Below are 17,543 nucleotides of genomic sequence, written 5' to 3'. Positions count from 1 at the left end.
CTCCATGAGAATGAGCAAACAAGTCTGCATTTGAATGGCTGAAAAGAACCAAAAGTAAAGTTTTGGAGTGGCCTAATCAAAGTCCTGCTTGAACCCAGTAGAGATGCTGCAACAGTATCTGAAACAAGCAGTTAATACATTTTTAATGAATTGTCTGAATTAAAGCAGTTCTGCAAAGAAGATTGGGCAAAAATTCCCCTACAGCCATGCAAAACACTAATATCAAATTATAGATCGTGTTTGATTGCAGTTTTTGTTGTGAAAGGGGCCAATTACTTTTTTTTGGCGATGACGTTTTTCATTAATAAATAAAATAAAAATTTTCCAAATGTTTTGTATTAACTCAAGTTCCTTTTAACTAATATTACATTTTACCTATAGATCTGAAGTCATTCAGTGTGATACATATGCAATAATAGAGGAAATCAGAAAGGGGGCAAATACTTTTTCCTCGTGCTGTAGCTAAGGTCTGCCTGACTTACCTGTCACAGTCGAATCCAGACAGTGTGTTTGGAGCAATACCATTGAATTGAATTGCCATTGAACAGTTTATTCCAATCAATACTATGCTGTTAGATATATAATATAATAAAAAACAATGCCCATTCATCACTCCTGTTTTTCTTCAGAGAAGTCCCCACTGAGACCTTAGAGACCATGCTTTCAGTCTAAATGAATTAATTGCCCTTTGTAGTTAAGGGTGTGCTTTAACTGTCCCTGACCCACATACCCTAGTCCCCTCCCCCCTCCATCCCTCCCAGAGAGCGGCTGCTCTGCTGCTCGCGAGTGTTACAGCATCGTCGTGTAACAAGAGCCTGCGCCTTCTCGCAGCTTTCCTACTCTTCCACTGCCATCAGTGCGCTCATCAGATTTCCCCTGCTCATTCACAGCATTTCTGCAAATTAGTATGACAGAATTTACATCTGAAAAGGTAACTGCCATATACCTCCTGCGTCGGCTGAAAATAGATAGAGAAAGAGGGTGCAAATGAGGAGAACCGCGTAAAAAGGAGAACAACAGCCGCACAGGAAAAGATGGGAAGAAAGGGAGAGGGGAGAAAGAGGAGGGGAGGTGATAGAGTGGCAGAATGGGATGATTCGGCAGTGTAAAGGGAAAGAGGGCGGGATGGATAGAACAAAACAGACAGAGGGGAGGGGGAAGGGATAAGCTAAGAGGCTGTGGGAAGGGGTGGAGGGAGGAGGGGGGTAGAAAGAGAGGCTGAAGGAGAGGAGTGCGTATCCGCACATTACGGTGCTGGCTGGTGATCATCTGTTCTACGACTCCCTGCAGTCAGGCAGAGCTTCCAGAGGCTGAGGCAGGACCAGAGCTCCAGGCCACTCCCTGCCAGGAAGCACTTCCTCTCCGCAGTCTCGTCTACCCCAGGGATGCTCCTCTGCTAGGTGAGTGTTTCCAGCTTTTCTCATCCCGTACTCTGCGTGGGACATACACGTCCCGACAACGGTGTGGCATTCTGAGGGCAGATCTATTCGCTGCTATTTTTGGGATCTTTGTGCTACCGTGACCTCAGATTGTATTGGGCTGTAGGTTATGTGATGCTATTGCAGTCAGCTCTGACCGTTTTATTAATGAAAAAGAAACCATGTGATTTTTGAATTTGTGTCTTTTCTTTTGTGTGTGTTCACACAGCTGAGAGAAAGTGGCTGCTGCATGAGACCAGTTGGGTTATGACTCATCAGGGTTTTTTTTATTGTTTTGTGGTTGTAATGCGTTCTTCATTTGTGCTGTGATATCTTCGTAATGATGAAGATAGTTTCCAGGGCTCAGCCTAATTACATAGATTTTTGACTTGAAAATGATTCTGCTTTGTGTGACTTTATTGCTCATCTGGTGTATAATAGATTTAACGTGTCTCACTTGGTCTCAGATGGGAATTAATTAATTATCCCCTCAGACAAATATATAGCTTTTTGCTTTAAGTAAATAACTATGTAATGAGAACTAGGGAAACACCTTTTCTGGCAACAGAAAGCTGAGCTCAGAGTGGATGAAGTACAGTGAGACCGGGAATTGTGCTAATGAAGCTGACTCCGTGGTTTGGTTATGGGGCATTGGGCTAATGAAGCTGACCCCATGGTTTGGTTATGGGGCATTGTGCTAATGAAGCTGACCCCATGGTTTCGTTATGGGGCATTGTGCTAATGAAGCTGATCTCATGGTTTGGCTATGGGGCATTGGGCTAATGAAGCTGACCCCATGGTTTGGCTATGGGGCATTGGGCTAATGAAGCTGACCCCATGGTTTGGTTATGGGGCATTGGGCTAATGCAGCTGACCCCATGGTTTGGTTATGGGGCATTGTGCTAATGCAGCTGATCTCATGGTTTGGCTATGGGGCATTGGGCTAATGAAGCTGACCCCATGGTTTGGTTATGGGGCATTGGGCTAATGAAGCTGACCCCATGGTTTGGTTATGGGGCATTGGGCTAATGCAGCTGACCCCATGGTTTGGTTATGGGGCATTGTGCTAATGCAGCTGACTCCATGGTTTGGCTATGGGGCATTGAGCTAATGAAGCTGACCCCATGGTTTACTTTTACTATAGTACAGCAGCAAAAGACCAAAGTAAATTAGGGTAACTTTGGGTGGGGTTGTCTCTCAGTAGGTTAAGGGCCCACGCCATCCTCCTGCATCAGCTCTGGAACCATACTTTGGGACTCCTGATTTTAGGCTTGTAAAAGGCTGGGTTACAGAGACACCTCCCTCCCTGCTGTCCCTCTGACAACACTGGAGGGCAGGTCCTATGCGTCAGCTTGCCCTACCAATCAGAGCATAGAGGAAACCCTGCAATGATGAATGCAGTACCCATTAACACTTCTGAATCGATCATTTAATTACGTGAAATGATTTTTGGTGCCAGGACTATGCTGAGCTCTCTGTTTGTATAATGGAAAATGCAGTTTCCTGTGATTAGGAGACTAGCGAAAGGCTGGTGCATGTAAAAACTGCCATTTCTGACCACAGCGATATTACACTTCATTTCTCTGCAGTTGTTTCTTTCTCAGGGCTTTATACTTTATTTTATGTTATACTTGCATAGGTACTGTAGATAGAATGCCAACTATGTGACTACTTTTCAATACAGTTGAATGGAAATGATGTATTCATCACTGTCTTTTGTAGGCAGAGGTTGTGACATTACAAGAAATGGCTTCAACGATTGTTTCCCAACGTAAGTTTATTTTGGTTTTGGATATATATTTTGAATTCAATACAGAATTTACACTATAATTCCAGTCAGAGCAATATACATCCCCCCTCCCCTCCAGGTAACCAGGGTGATGCCTACCTGCAGCCCTTGATGGTGGGGTCTGTGATGAGAAAGGTGAAGTCACGGTCCCGTAATAAGCAACGCTACTTCAAACTGCAGGAGGATGGTGTGAGCATTTCTGAACTGTCCAAAGAGGATGGAAAAGCCCATTTGACATGTAAGTGTGTGTGTGTGTGTGTGTGTGTGTGTGAGAGAGAGAAAGAGAGAGAGCAGCATGTATGTGTGTGCGCGATTGCAGCACGTGACACATGCACGTGAGATCTCCTATTGGCCAATAAAAATGAAATATTTTACAGTGAGCTGCAACAGAAACATAACTGCATGAAACATGAAAAGTGGTGTATAGTTTCACCAGTTACAGAGCCAAGAAAAAGTATTTTTATCATGTATCCCAATTTCCTTGCATATTTGTCACACATTTTTTAAGTTTCTATTTTATTTATTTCAATGAAGTGCTCACTGAGTGTATGTCAATCAATTTTCTGTTCACCTCATGATTATCCTTTTCACACAGCGGCGTGCATCCTTGATGTCCCCCTCCTATTTTGACATCAGTTAAATTGGTTCCCCGCCCATTAAACATTTCCCCAAAAGATATGTTTCACTTGTGTGTACATCATATAGTGGAAGCCAGTGCTGCCGTAACTGCTGGCTCAGCTTCATGTCTAAGTATGTTTCCCTTTCCTCAGTCTCAGTAGGGGACCTAGACGCAGTGCGGGAGGGGCACCAGTCTGAGGTTTTGCAGTGCGTTGCAGATGAGTTCCACGCAGAGCGCTGCTTCACACTGGTGTTCCAGGGTCGCCGTGGCAACCTGGACCTGGTGGCAGAGTCAGCAGGAGAGGCACAGGCCTGGATCAAGGGCGTGCGAAAGCTGATGGAACACCTGAAAAGCATGACACCGAAGGAGAGACTCGACCAGTATCCACAATCACTCAACTTCTCATCGCCATATAACCATAAATGCATGGCTGTGGCAGATAACTGTATTTTCACACAGCGATTGACCTGGCCAGAATTATTCAGACTTGGGCATGAAATATTAAAATATGAAATTAATCTAAATTCCCATCTGAAGTCCTAAACCACATTCACACGCGCACCCAGACATGCACATGAAAATAGATTTGTACTTGTGAAGTGGCCAAAGAAAATGAATACCTTTTTCATAGACTTGTCAATTTTTATTGAGAGCGTTTGCAAGTAAAAATTCACCACAAGTCCTGTGCTTTCCCAAAATTAAAAGTTATATGCCTTAAGTCACTCCTCCTCTCACTTAGTTGGATCGGGGACTGGTTTCGAAAGGCAGATAAGAACAAGGATGGACGGATGAACTTCAAGGAGGTGCGGGACTTGCTGAAGATGATGAACATAGACATGAACGAACACCATGCCCTCCACCTCTTCAGGGTACGCTCTCCCAGTGACTCAGACTCATGACAGGAATGGTGGAGTTTAAGGTAGACTCTATGAATAAGTGCTATTGATATGATTATCTGTGGTAAAAATAAACATGCCTCATATGTGTAAGGTGTCTGCTTGATGACTTTCCCTGTACTCTCGCAGTTTTTTCTGTGGAAGCTGCCACTCACCCATTCAGCCAATCACTGAGCAGCCTTGTGATGTCAGCAAAGCAAAGTATATCCCATGGAAGCTCACCGAGCACTTTATTAGGAACAGTTTTACTTTATTACACCTACTTATTCATGCGATTATCTAATCAGCCAATTGTGTGGCAGCAGTAGAAGTGCATACAATCATGCAGATATGGGTCAGGAGTTAATGTCACATCAACCATCAGAATGGAGAAAAAATATGATGTAAGTGACTTTGACCAAGGAATGATTGTTGGTGGCAGACAGGGTGGTTTGAGTATCTCAGATCTCCTGGGATTTTCATGCACACTAGTCTCTAGAGTCTCTAGAATGGTGGAAAAACAGAAAGAAAATCCAGTGAGCAACAGTTCTGCAGACAGAAATGCCTTGTTAATGAGAGACGCCAGATGAGAATGGCCAGACTGGTCAAAGGTGACAAGAAGGTGACAGTAATGCTAATAACCACACATTGTAACAGTGGTATGCAGAAGAGCATCTCTGAACAGACAACGCATCATAACTCTAAGTGGATAGGCTACAGCAATAGAAGTCTAATAAATAATAAATACCTACAGCAATAGAAGTCTAATAAATACCTAATATTTATTTATCATGCTCACTGAGTGTATGCAAGAGATCTGCTGCTGTTTAATACCCTTTGGCTCCACCTCCTTGCTGTCTCGGTCAGTTGGCGGACAGATCCAAGTCAGAGACGCTGGAGGACGAAGAGTTTGTGCTATTCTACAAGATGCTGACGAAGAGGGAGGACGCACTGCGAGTGTTTAAAGATTATTCCGGGGACGGGCAGAAGCTGAGCCTGCTCGACTTGGAGGACTTCCTGCGAGACGAGCAGCAGGAGAGGGAGAGCAGCCAGAAACGCGCCCTGGAGGTTATCAACAAATACGAGCCATCTGAAGCAGGTGCTGCCCACGCGCAACCACACCATAATCAGCCACATATGTGACCACTCTGACCCATATCAGTGCTGATTACAATGATCTTCACTGAATCAGAGTCCCATACTGACTACATTTAAACACAGTTTTTTGCTCATTTTGGGAACAGGCCAGTAAACCTCACATGGGGAGACACAGTCAGCCTTATTGTGGTCACCGACTGAAGCTAACAGGAAATTTTAAATTCCTGCTCCTCAGAAATGGTGGCCCTTAGACATTAGTTAGGAGGGTTGTCTGTGTTTCCACATAAACACAAATGAGCTCCTCTATTAAGACCTGGGGCATGCAGAATCATATCCGCTGGATTACAACTGTTTAATGAGGTTACATTTCATAATGCAGGAGGCTGAACATTTCGGCTTTCATCCCCAGCCAAAAAGCTTCCGGGCATGTCCATCGATGGATTCCTCATGTACCTGAACTCAGCTGAGGGCTCCATCTTCAACCCCCATCTGCAGGGCATCTACCAGGATATGAGCCAGCCCCTTTGCCACTACTTCATCTCCTCTTCACACAACACCTATCTGCTGGAGGACCAGCTCATAGGCCAAAGCAGTGTGGAGGGATATATCCGGTAAGGTTGCTACTGGGCCTTATCACTGATGACTTATCACTGTTGTGATTTGAATATGTCCCAAAAGCAGCAATAATAGGTATATTTATATTTATTTATATATTATTATACTTCTGCATACAATGTGCAGTATTATGCTACACATTTCTTAATACAAATTACAATATATTGTAGTTTTCAAGTAATATTCTTATTTCACTAATAAGTCAGTGTCAGTGTCAGTTAAATATTGAACATATTGTCAGAAGAGATTTCCATTGTTACCAAAGAAGGAATTCAGGAATTCATATATGGAAAAATATTGTCCCGTTGTCCCGTTTGCATATTTATCAGAATGCAATAAAAGACAGGTTGGAGTGAATTATAGAGAAGTGCGGTAAGGTCTGTGGAATCTGTTTTTCTAAAACATGAGCCCTGTCCATGAAGCCCTTGCTTTGCCCCATCTGGACAGTAGGCTTTTCATTATGTAAGTGCATTCCGGATGGGATTGGCTTAGGCTGGAAACGATACAGGCCGCCTTAAAGCCGATTACAGACTTGGGACCGCCAAATATGTGTTGGTGTTTATCCTTTTTTAGAAGTGGAAAGTTGATGGATGAACTGGCAGAAATCCAGTACAAATCTACATACTTGCCAGCCTGATGGGTGCTTCTCAATCACAGGGGACTCGAATGCTGTCCCGGGGGGAAGAACCTTCTGGTTACCCTGTTGAAATGACCAAAGAGACGCGAGCACACTTAAGCAATGGTTCAAGGTGCATAGTCAAATAAAGAAGAAACTATTAAAGAAAGATAGCACACTTGTATGTAATTCTCCAAAATCTCAATTCAGCCATACCAAGCCTTCATCAGAAGGCTATGTTCAAATAGGTTTGACCCTATTTCTTTCTTTTTGGTTCCCTATTTCTCTTCCTGTCTCCTTCTGGAAGGGCCCTGAAGCGAGGCTGTCGGTGCGTGGAGCTGGACTGCTGGGATGGCCCCAATGGAGAGCCAATCATCTACCACGGACACACCTTCACCTCCAAGATCCTCTTTAAAGATGTTATCATAGCTGTGGAAAAGTACGCCTTCAGGGTGAGCACCAAGACAGCAGTCTGTCGGCCTGTCAGTGCACTCTCCATAATCTCAGAGGACTGTGTTCGGAGAACTTAAAGCCTCAATAATTAAAATATTATTTCTATTCTTTGTCTCTGTGCCGCTCTGTGTCTCTGTTACTCTGTATCTCTGTGCCCATGTTCGCAGCTGTGTACCCAATGCCAGTGGAGACACAGCATTCTCTGCTCATGACCTCATTTTTTGCATAATCCCTCTCAGGTATCAGAGTACCCCCTCATCCTGTCCATGGAGAACCACTGTGGTGTTGAGCAGCAGGGAGTAATGGCACAGCATCTCCATCACATCCTGGGCGAGAAGCTGCTGAGCAGCCCTGTAGACAGCAAGTTTCCCGACAGGCTGCCTTCTCCACAGGTCAGATCAATGTCACAGTTTAAGAGCACGCACTTATGCAGAAGAAGAATTGTTATGGATACAGGGACTTAGTTTGTGTGTCTGCCTCTTAATGCACACTTATCACTGGCACTGTAAAATGCTATTAGGAGATTAGGGTTTACGAGATTTCATAAAAATAAAAAATAAATCCTTTTATGTAAATCAATGTGTTATGTGATTTAATAGCAGCAGGGTAGAATCCAGTGACCACAGAGCTGTTCGCTCTAATGAGAGTGCTCTGTTATGGAATGTCCAACGATTCTTGCATCTTTCTGTCTGTTTATATGGAGAATTGAATACTACTCTTATAGTCTACACAGAGTGAAACATTTCATTATTAATGGGGAAACCATCATCACATTTTTCCCTTAATCCGGAATACCACCGTAGAATAAACTTTTACTTGCCAACTCTACTGAATACAAACAGAGGGGATGGGCATTGCTACTTGACCTGGAGAGAGTGTAACCTTACTGGCTAGCAGGTTAGCCACTAAAGAAAGAAAATCTACTATGTGTTCAATTTAGTTTACCTTACTGCTCAAGTTCTACTAAAAAAGAGAACTTCGTTTCAGTGAGGCAAATTGCATGGGTTTAGCAGTAACTATAATTTGAATAACTGTGGTTCATGAGGTTGACTCAGAACTAGCTATTTCAGACATGGTCATAACTTTAAAAAAATATTTTGTCACAACTCGTGTATTTGGTTGGTATAATAAATCTGACATAAACAGAAATTTTTATATGTATGGTGAGAGAGAATGGGGAAGAGGAGACAAAGGTGTTAAGACATTGCCTCATACAGTGGGCAGCAGAATTATTGGCACGCTTAATAAGAATGGAGAAAAAAGCTTCATATAATAAAGAACATGGGTAATGATCAATATTTTATGTTCAAACATATGGGGAAACTATATACTTTAATTTCAATAAATGTACTCTCATGTTCCAATGTTTTGTATTTAGTAACCACAGGTGCCAAAGTTATTGGCATTCCTAACAATTATTGTAAATAAAATCAAACAAACTGAAATTTAGTTAATCTGAAGTCTAAAGTAATTGTATTGTGTCATTCCATCGCTTCCTGTTTCACTAGAGTATAAAAACTAGGTAACAAACATGTAAAATCCCTTTGTCAACCATCAGCATGGAAAAATCGGTAGGTAATTGATCGTCACAAGTCGGGTAATGGGTACAAAAACATACATGAACAGTTAAACTGCCACTTTGTAAGGGCAATAATAAAATATGCATAAAAAAGCATAAAATATATGGAATGGTTGCACACTTGCACACGGACAGGAAGGAAGATGGTGAGGGAGGGCATAAGTAACCCAAGGATTGCAGTTTAAGAATTGCAGAGTTTGGTCGCATCTTGTGGTCACCAAGTCTAAAAAAAAAATGGCACCTCTATACTATAGCACTCTATTTACAGCATTTTTTGTGAATATTTATCAAGGATGCCAATTCTGGACCCCACTGTTAATCCTTCTGTACTGCATGTAGGCTTCAGACAAAGAGCTTAGGCTGGGTTCTTAGCTGGTTACATACAGACTTGAGAGGAAACGGTTGAGAGATAAACAGTGAGAGAAAAGACAGGGAGAAATTTAGAAAAATAAATGGATAGTGAGTGAAATAAAATACGACTTAGTTGAGAGAGAAAGAGAAAAAAGACAGAAATAATATGCTGCCACATACTACATTACATTATTGGGATTTGGCAGATGCTCTTATCCAGAGCGATGTACAGTTGATTAGACTAAGCAGGAGAGAATCCTCCCCTGGAGCAATGCAGGGTTAAGGGCCTTGCCCAAGAGCCCAACAGCTGTGGGAATCTTATTGTGGCTACACTGGGATTAGAACCACCGACCTTGCCTATCCCAGTCATTTACCTTAACCACTACGCTACAGGCTGCCCACATGTGCTTATTATTGATCTGTTTTCATACTGTAAAAATCACCAGAATTCTGGAAACAAAGCCTCCGAAACCCAACACCCAGACCCCCTGCCAGAACAACTCCCTATTTCTGAGGTCCCACAGTTGGCAAGTATACGGGCAAGTCAAGAACATTCCACTCCTTGGTTACTATGCCTGTATGCATGGCACCAACCAGCTCGTTGGAAGCAATTGGGGGTTAGGTTGCTTGCTCAAGGACACTTTGACACACCCAGGGCGGGGGATTGAATCGGCAACTCTCCACCACTCACTCTGGTATAGGTTCATCTTCATCTCATCTGTCCATAACACTCTGTTCCAGAATTCAAAACTTGTAATGCACATTCGTGCAAACTGCAACCTGACCATTCTATCCTTGAGGCTTGCCAGGGGTTTGCATCTTGTGGTGACCCTTTGAGGTTATGCTGGCATAGTCTTCACTTGATGGTCATCTTTGACACATCTACGACTACATTCTGGAAAGTGTTCTTGATCTGTTGAACAGTTACAGTACAAAGGCATTTTTCTTCACCATTCAAAGGATTCTTCTGTCATCCACTACACTGATCTTCCACGGTTGTTTCCCATTGAGGAGCTCAGCAGTGCATTCTTGTACCAAACAGTTCATTTTGACATGCTTATTTGTTTGGCAATGTCTCCGATTGATTTATTCAGATTTTTCATTGTGCATTGTCACTTCTTTGGTCCTCATGCTCCAACAGACTCCAAATGCAGATGGCACTGCTAAAAGTAATTGTAGGCCTTTGCTAGCTCCTTTATGCAAAACTATCAATGAAACGTAACGCACCTGTCCAAAACATATTTGAGCAGCCAATTTTTCAATTTTGGTCCAGGGGGGACTATATTTAAAAAGGGCTGTCCACTATTATGGATGTACAAATCCTCAAATTAAAGCTAAAAGTCTGCACTTAACATAGTTATTGTCATTCCAAATTCAATGTGCTGAACAACAGAAAATGTGTCACTGTCCAAATACTTATGAACTGCACTGTATCTTGCTAATGAAACAATGATTTGTGTGTCTGGCAGGAGCTGATGGGTAAGATCCTGATTAAGGGAAAGAAGATCGTGAGAGTGGAGGAGACTCCCAGCAGAGGGGGCAGGGTGGAGGCGAGTCCAGGCAGAGAGGGTAGGGTTGAAGAGAGTCCCAGCAATGGGGGCACAGTTGAGGAGAGCCACAACAGAGGCGGCAGGGTGGAGGAGAGTCAGAACAGAGGGGGCAGCAAGGTTGAGAGTCAGAACAGAGTAGGCAGGGTGGAGGAGACCCCCAGCTGTGGGGCCAGGGTAGAGGAAAGTCTACCCAGAGGGGGGAAGGGGGAGAAGAGTCCCATCAGAGCAGGCAGGGTAGAGAGCCCCAGCAGAGGAAACAAGGTGGAGAAGAATCAGAACAAAATGGCAGAGGAGTCCCTGGCTGCTGAAGTGAGTGATGAGGAAGAGGACATCGCTGGGGAGAACTCACACCAGGCTGACAACCACACGCCCAAGGTGAGTGGAGACTGTCCTCTTCAGGATGTCCTATCAGACTTTTCAGTTATGGTCTTGCATGTTTCCTGAGACTAAATGTATGACGCAGCTTTAAGTGTTTCCAACAGCTCTGTCCTTTATTTCCCTGGAGGCTACACTGGTGCATTGTGGGTCTCTCTTGCATTGTGGGTCTCTCTGAGTCTGTGTGTGAATGAGTGAGAAAAAGAGGGGGAGAGGAGAGAAAGTATAAGTGTGTGTTTTAAAAGCCCTAAAAGGCTGTGATGCTCTTGCTCAGAGCTGTGGAGCAATTGCAGTTGAGTAAAGTACCAGCCACAAAAGTAATATCAACTAACGCAATACAAAATGAAGATCCCTTGTTTTTAATAGGAAGGACAACCTTTTTTCTTTCTTCTGGAAATCAACATGAGTACTATGATCCAAATATCAGTTTAACCTTAAATTAATGTGGTGTGGAAAATAATTGTACTTATGTGGAATTTTAATTAAAATGACTTTTAAGTGCGGCTTTCACAAATTCCATCAATGATAAGAGACAGATTTCACTGATCATTGTTTACATTTATGGAGTTTGAAAACGGAGATGTAACAATGGCACTTACTGGTTGACTTTACGGGCTCATATTTGGCTGCTGGTGGCATTTAGAACTGTCAGAATTCTGAAAGATGGGCAGGTCAATATTTTTGCTGGACACTCAATATGTCCAAAGTCCGTGGTGATTCATGAATAGTTTAAATGGATTTTGATAATAGACATGTAAGGCTCCAATCATGTTAACGCTTTCGAGTGTGCACCTAAGTTTAGGTAGCAAATAACCGTGCTGTATCCTTCTGACATAATTTACATAGCAACAGAGCTATCAGATCACATGGGCTCACCGATAGTGGCCAAGAGAAATGAGTGATGATTCAGAAAATGTATAACTTTTAAAGATTTAAATCAATCCTGTGGTGGGACTTGACATTCATGGATGGTGCCGTGCCGTTGACTGAAATCGAATGCTTTCATGTTTATTGTTCGAATGACCACATAGCAACACATTTTATGTGTTATTGCTATTTGCTTGCGTTAGCTACATCATGCTAACCTCATACCGGGATCATTAAGGCTTAGCAACTCACTAGTACTTACTTCTTGTAAGTTTTACCACATCTGCTGTGAAGTAAAAAAGTGGACAAAGTATGTTTTCAGTGAGAAATAGCGGGCTACATTCTAAAGCTATTTTCAACTGAATGCAGTGAATGAATCACCATGACACCTTCCATCCTCACTTACCATTCATCCCCACTCATCATCCATCACCACTCAGCAGCTATAGCACAACGTACTTTGATCTGGCCAAACGGTTGAGGCTAAGCAGATGTGGGCTTTGTTAGTACTTGGATAGGAGATTGCCTGGGAAAACATTGCTGCTACTGGAAGCAGTGGTGATGGGCCAGCAGGGGCGCAATCTGCCCTCTGGTCAAATAAACCCCAATGACGCAGTGTTGAGGACACTGTGCTGTCAGTGATATTAAACTAAAGTCCTGACTCACTGTGGTCACTAAAGATCCCAGGACACTCATCACAGAGAGTAGGGGGTTCCGCGGTGCGCTCGCTAAATTTCCGACCAAGCTCTCTCAACCGGCCACCTAATCACCGCCTGATTTATTTGGCTAAACATCGTTCTTTCCCTTTCCACCTCAGCTGATGTGTGTTGAGCGTCTGGCCCAAAATGGCTGCCGTGCATCTGTGGTAGTGGTTCAGGTGAGTCTCCCCCTCATTGCTGTAAAGTGCTTTGAGTCACCAGCTGGAGAGAAAAGTGCAATATATAATGGAAGGAATTATTATTAATACTCACCATCCATCCACACTCATCATCTATGCCCACTCATCCTCCATCTCCAGTCATCCTCCATCCCCACTCATCCTCCATCCCAACTCATCCTCCATCCCCACTCACCATCCATCCAGACTTATCATCCATCCCTACTCACCAACTATCCCCACTCATCATCCATCTCCATCCATCAAACTCCGGGAGGAAGCAATACCAATTGCTAGGTTGCATGCATTCACATCCTTGGAGATCAAAATCCAGGCCTTCTGGCACTGGTGGTCTGGGCGGTTGCCTCTGGCTGGTCATGGCAGGTACATGGCTTATAACTGCAGTGGGCAAGGGCTCATCCTCAGGAATGCCTATACAGTGGGAAAAATAATTATTTGATCCCTTGCTGATTTTGTAGGTTTGCCCACTTACAAAGAATGGAACTGTGTAGAATTTTAATCATAGGTATATTTTAACATTGAGAGACAGAATATCACAAAATAATCCACAATAACAACATCATATAAATTTAATAAATTTATTATCGTATTTTTGCATGAAATAAGTATTTGATCCCCTACCAATCAGCAATAATTCTGGCTCCCACAGATCAGTTAGAAGCACTCCTAATCTCAACTCATTACCCAAAACACCTGTGTCAACTCGTTACATCGTTATGTAGCTGTATAAAAGACACCATGTCCACACAATCAATCAGATTCCCATGTTTCCACCATGGCCAATACAAAGGAGCTGTCTAAGGATATCATGGACAAAATTGTAGACCTGCACAAGGCTGGGATGGGCTACAAGAAAATAAGCAAGCAGCTTGGTGAGAAGTTAACAACTGTTGGAGCAATTATTAGAAAATGGAAGAAACACAAAGTCACCGCCAATCTCCCTCGGTCTAGGGCTCCACGCAAGATCTCGCCTTGTGGGATATCAATTATCATGAGAAAGGTCAGGGATCAGCCCAGTACTACACAGGAGGAGCTTGTTAATGACCTAAAGGCAGTTGGGACCACAGTCACGAAGAGAACCATCAGTAACACACTACACTGTGAAGGATTAAAATCCTGCTGCGCGCACAAGGTTCCTCTGCTGAAGAAGGCACATGTATAGGCCCGTCTGAAGTTTGCCAAAGAACACCGGGATGATCCAGAGGAGGCTTGGGAGAAGGTGATGTGGTCAGATGAGACCAAAATAGAGCTATTTGGCATCAACTCGACTCGCCGTGTTTGGAGGAAGAGAAATGCTGAGTACAACCCCAAGAACACCATCCCCACTGTGAAGCATGGAGGTGGAAACCTTATGCTTTGGGGGTGTTTCTCAGCTAAGGGGACAGGACAACTTCACCGTATCGAATGAATGAATGGGGCCATGTACCAGAAAATTTTGGGCGACAACCTCCTTCCCTCAGTGAGAGCACTGAAAATGGGTCGTGGATGGGTCTTCCAACATGACAATGACCCAAAACATACGGCCAAGGCAACAAAGGAGTGGCTCAAAAAGAAGCATATTAAGGTCCTGGAGTGGCCTAGCCAGTCTCCAGACCTAAATCTCATCGAAATTCTATGGAGGGAGCTGAAGCTTCGAGTTGCCAAGCGACAGCCTTGGAACCATAAGGATTTGGAGAGCATCTGCAAAGAGGAGTGGACCAAAATCCCTCCCAAGATCTATGCAAACCTGGTGAAAAACTACAGCAAACATCTGACCTCTGTGCTTGCCAACAAAGGTTTCTCCACCAAGTATTAAGTCCTATTGTTCTATGGATCAAATACTTATTTCATGTGAAAATATGATATTAAATTTATAAAATGTATATGATGTTGTTATTATGGATTATTTTGTGATATTCTGTCTCTCAATGTTAAAATGTACCTATGATTAAAATTCTACACAGTTCCATTCTTTGTAAGTGGGCAAACCTACAAAATCAGCATGGGATCAAATAATTATTGCTCCCACTGTAGCTGCGGCAGGCAGTGAGGAGGCTCCTCTGGGGAGGAGGCCAAGAGGCAGCCTCTGGCTGAACCTCTAAGTTAGTTGGCAGGATAACCGCCTTTACCTGTGACCCAGGACAGGATGGCAGAGCTGCGGCTTCAAGCGGTACCTCTGGATCTGGCATCTCTGGACCAATAGACTTGGTGGTCTGTTGGTGGCTGGCATCAAAACTCCTCTGGGGGGCCCACTGTGGTTGGTGAAAAGGGCTCCTCTGGCAAGCCTGATGCAGCTGGCAGTGAGGGTTCCTCTTCCAGAGGGCTCACTGCAACATGCTATAGGGGCTCTTTGGGACAGAACAGCAGGGGACCCTCATCTGGAGGGCCTGCTGGGGCAGGCGGCAGGGGACCTTTGTCTGGAGGGCTGCTGCTGTTGGCAGCGAGGGCTGACTGCTGTGGCTGGCAAAGAGGGCTCCTTGTCTGGAGGGCTTGCTGTAGCTGGTGCCAAGGACATCTCTGGAGGGCTTGGGGTCTCCAGCAGGACCTCTGGACGAGACGGCTGGGCAGTGGCTTCCAGTAGCCCCTGCGCATTGTGCAACTGTTCTTGCAATGCCTGGGTTGCCTTCTGCCAGCCCACAGGGCAGCAAGCTCTGTTTGGCCACAGGGCGGCAGGGCTGATGTCTCCGGCAGTTCCCCAGGCAGGGCACAGTACTCCCGGTGGTGAAGGTTCCCATACCATTCACACAGACCGGACCCATTCAGCCCACCTGTCCCAGTCCGCTTCTTTCTCTGATTCATCCCCGACATGCAAGTCATAGCCGAGGCAGGGGTCCAGGTCCTCCATGGGCCACCCACCCAGGTCCCTCTTGGGCACGGGATAAACTTCAGCTGTGAGAGTCAGGAGGTCCTCCAGATAGTCCAGGGGCCAGGCCGCCAACATCCTCCAATGCATAGGGATCAGTCAGTGTGAAGGGCTGGGAGGAGTGCTGGCTTGGCGTGAGCCTTGCTGAGTCTTCACCTTGGCATATTAAAAAAAAAAAAGTTGTTATAGAAAAATGTATCTGTTCACTGGGGGGTGTTATGCCCACATTCTCCACCAATGTAGTGTTGGGATGGGGAGGGCCTTGGTAGCACAGACACAAAATGTCAAAATATGAAAATAAGGGCTAAGGGCTACCATTTATGAAAGAAAATCAACAAACACAAAACAAGGAAAAGGCGACAAAAATACTTCAGGGGTAAAGGTCGGCAAAAGGTTAAAAAAAAGCTGTGGCCATACCTGTATGTAGGGCTGGTGCTAGCCAAGGTGGACAGCACCACAATAATCCCATCCTGGTGCCACACCACTCACATTCAGCCCCACTCACCATCCATCACTATTCACATCCATCACCATACAGTACCGAGGTGTTATAGTCATTGAATGATTGTTGGTACCCGACAGGGTGGTTTGAGTATTTCAGAAACTGCTGATCCCCTGCGATTTTCACGCACAACACTCTCTAGTGTTTGCAGAGAAGGGAGTGAAAAACAAAAAACATCCAGTGAGCAGCAGTTCTGTGGGCAGAGATGCCTTGTTAATGAGAGAGGTCAGAGGAGAAGGGCCAGACTGGTCAAACCTGACAAGAAGGTGACAGTAACGTAAATAACCACACATTACAACAGTGGCATGCAGAAGAGCTTCTCTGAACACACAATGCGTCAAACCTCTAAGTGGATAGGCTCCAGCAACAGAAGACATAATACTTCAGTCTAAAAAATAAGTAATAAATACCTAATGAAGTGCTCCCTGAGCAGAAAGGCAATCCTCTAGAGGAAAGAATTCTAAATGTTTTAGAATGTTACAGAAGGCCTCTCTTGATTCCGCTTGCTGCAGTAAATGTGAACCAATTAGTGTTTATATTTCCAAAGGACCATAGGGCTAGAATTGCATCGCAATCATCCACTAAATTTCCGTATTCTTGTATCCAGTAGTCAGTGCATTTGAAAACTAGTTGCATCAAAAGCAGAAGACCGAGCCACAAGAGTGTGAGTAGCATACACTAGCCATTCTCTTTGCCCATTCAGTTGTTCCCTGGTTAAACTTCGGCTGACATCTCCATACTTCCTGATTGAATGCAAAAAATCATTTCTTTGTCCTAGTCTAGCTGGGCTTATGTTAACATAACTCCCCTCCAATGGCCTCATGTTCGATCGGTTACAGATTATTTTGGGTAACTTTACATTTGACAAAATATGAAATGATGATAAAAAATGTGTGTACTTTTCCACTGTGTTTAAAAAAATAAAATCGAAATAACAAGAACGTTGCATGGTGGCAGGCCATTTTGTCAGTGGACAGTGATACTGCTTACAATAGGTAAAAATATGGTCAAGGGCGGGAGCATTTGGTTGGGAGGAGGGCCCAAAAAAGAATGTTTGCCAAGTGCCATCTGTCCATTTAATCCGGCCATGTCTATC

At 44.1% G+C, this 17,543-nt stretch overlaps 1 protein-coding gene across 3 annotated transcripts in view; it reads left to right on the top strand.

The window, feature by feature from the left end:
• The first annotated feature begins 794 nt into the window (after window positions 1-794).
• LOC133123769 (1-phosphatidylinositol 4,5-bisphosphate phosphodiesterase delta-4-like) overlaps window positions 795-17,543 on the top strand; it is a 20,666-nt gene continuing 3,917 nt past the window's right edge. Inside the window, exons 1-12 of one of the 3 annotated variants that reach the window (XM_061234287.1) lie at window positions 795-931; window positions 1,291-1,400; window positions 3,141-3,189; window positions 3,287-3,445; window positions 3,978-4,206; window positions 4,566-4,695; window positions 5,569-5,800; window positions 6,209-6,410; window positions 7,338-7,482; window positions 7,723-7,875; window positions 10,883-11,338; window positions 13,023-13,082. In XM_061234287.1, the coding sequence (XP_061090271.1) occupies window positions 3,165-3,189; window positions 3,287-3,445; window positions 3,978-4,206; window positions 4,566-4,695; window positions 5,569-5,800; window positions 6,209-6,410; window positions 7,338-7,482; window positions 7,723-7,875; window positions 10,883-11,338; window positions 13,023-13,082 (1,791 nt within the window). In that variant the 5' untranslated portion in view covers window positions 795-931; window positions 1,291-1,400; window positions 3,141-3,164. Of the gene's footprint in view, window positions 932-1,193; window positions 1,401-3,140; window positions 3,190-3,286; window positions 3,446-3,977; window positions 4,207-4,565; window positions 4,696-5,568; window positions 5,801-6,208; window positions 6,411-7,337; window positions 7,483-7,722; window positions 7,876-10,882; window positions 11,339-13,022; window positions 13,083-17,543 lie in introns of those variants that run through there. The other 2 variants (XM_061234286.1, XM_061234288.1) reach the window with 2 other exon arrangements.

This window comes from Conger conger, chromosome 3 (assembly GCF_963514075.1).
Source record: "Conger conger chromosome 3, fConCon1.1, whole genome shotgun sequence".
Lineage (NCBI taxonomy): Eukaryota > Metazoa > Chordata > Actinopteri > Anguilliformes > Congridae > Conger > Conger conger.
Note: the sequence above shows the minus strand (reverse complement) of the source record. Positions and strands in the feature narration are given on the sequence as shown.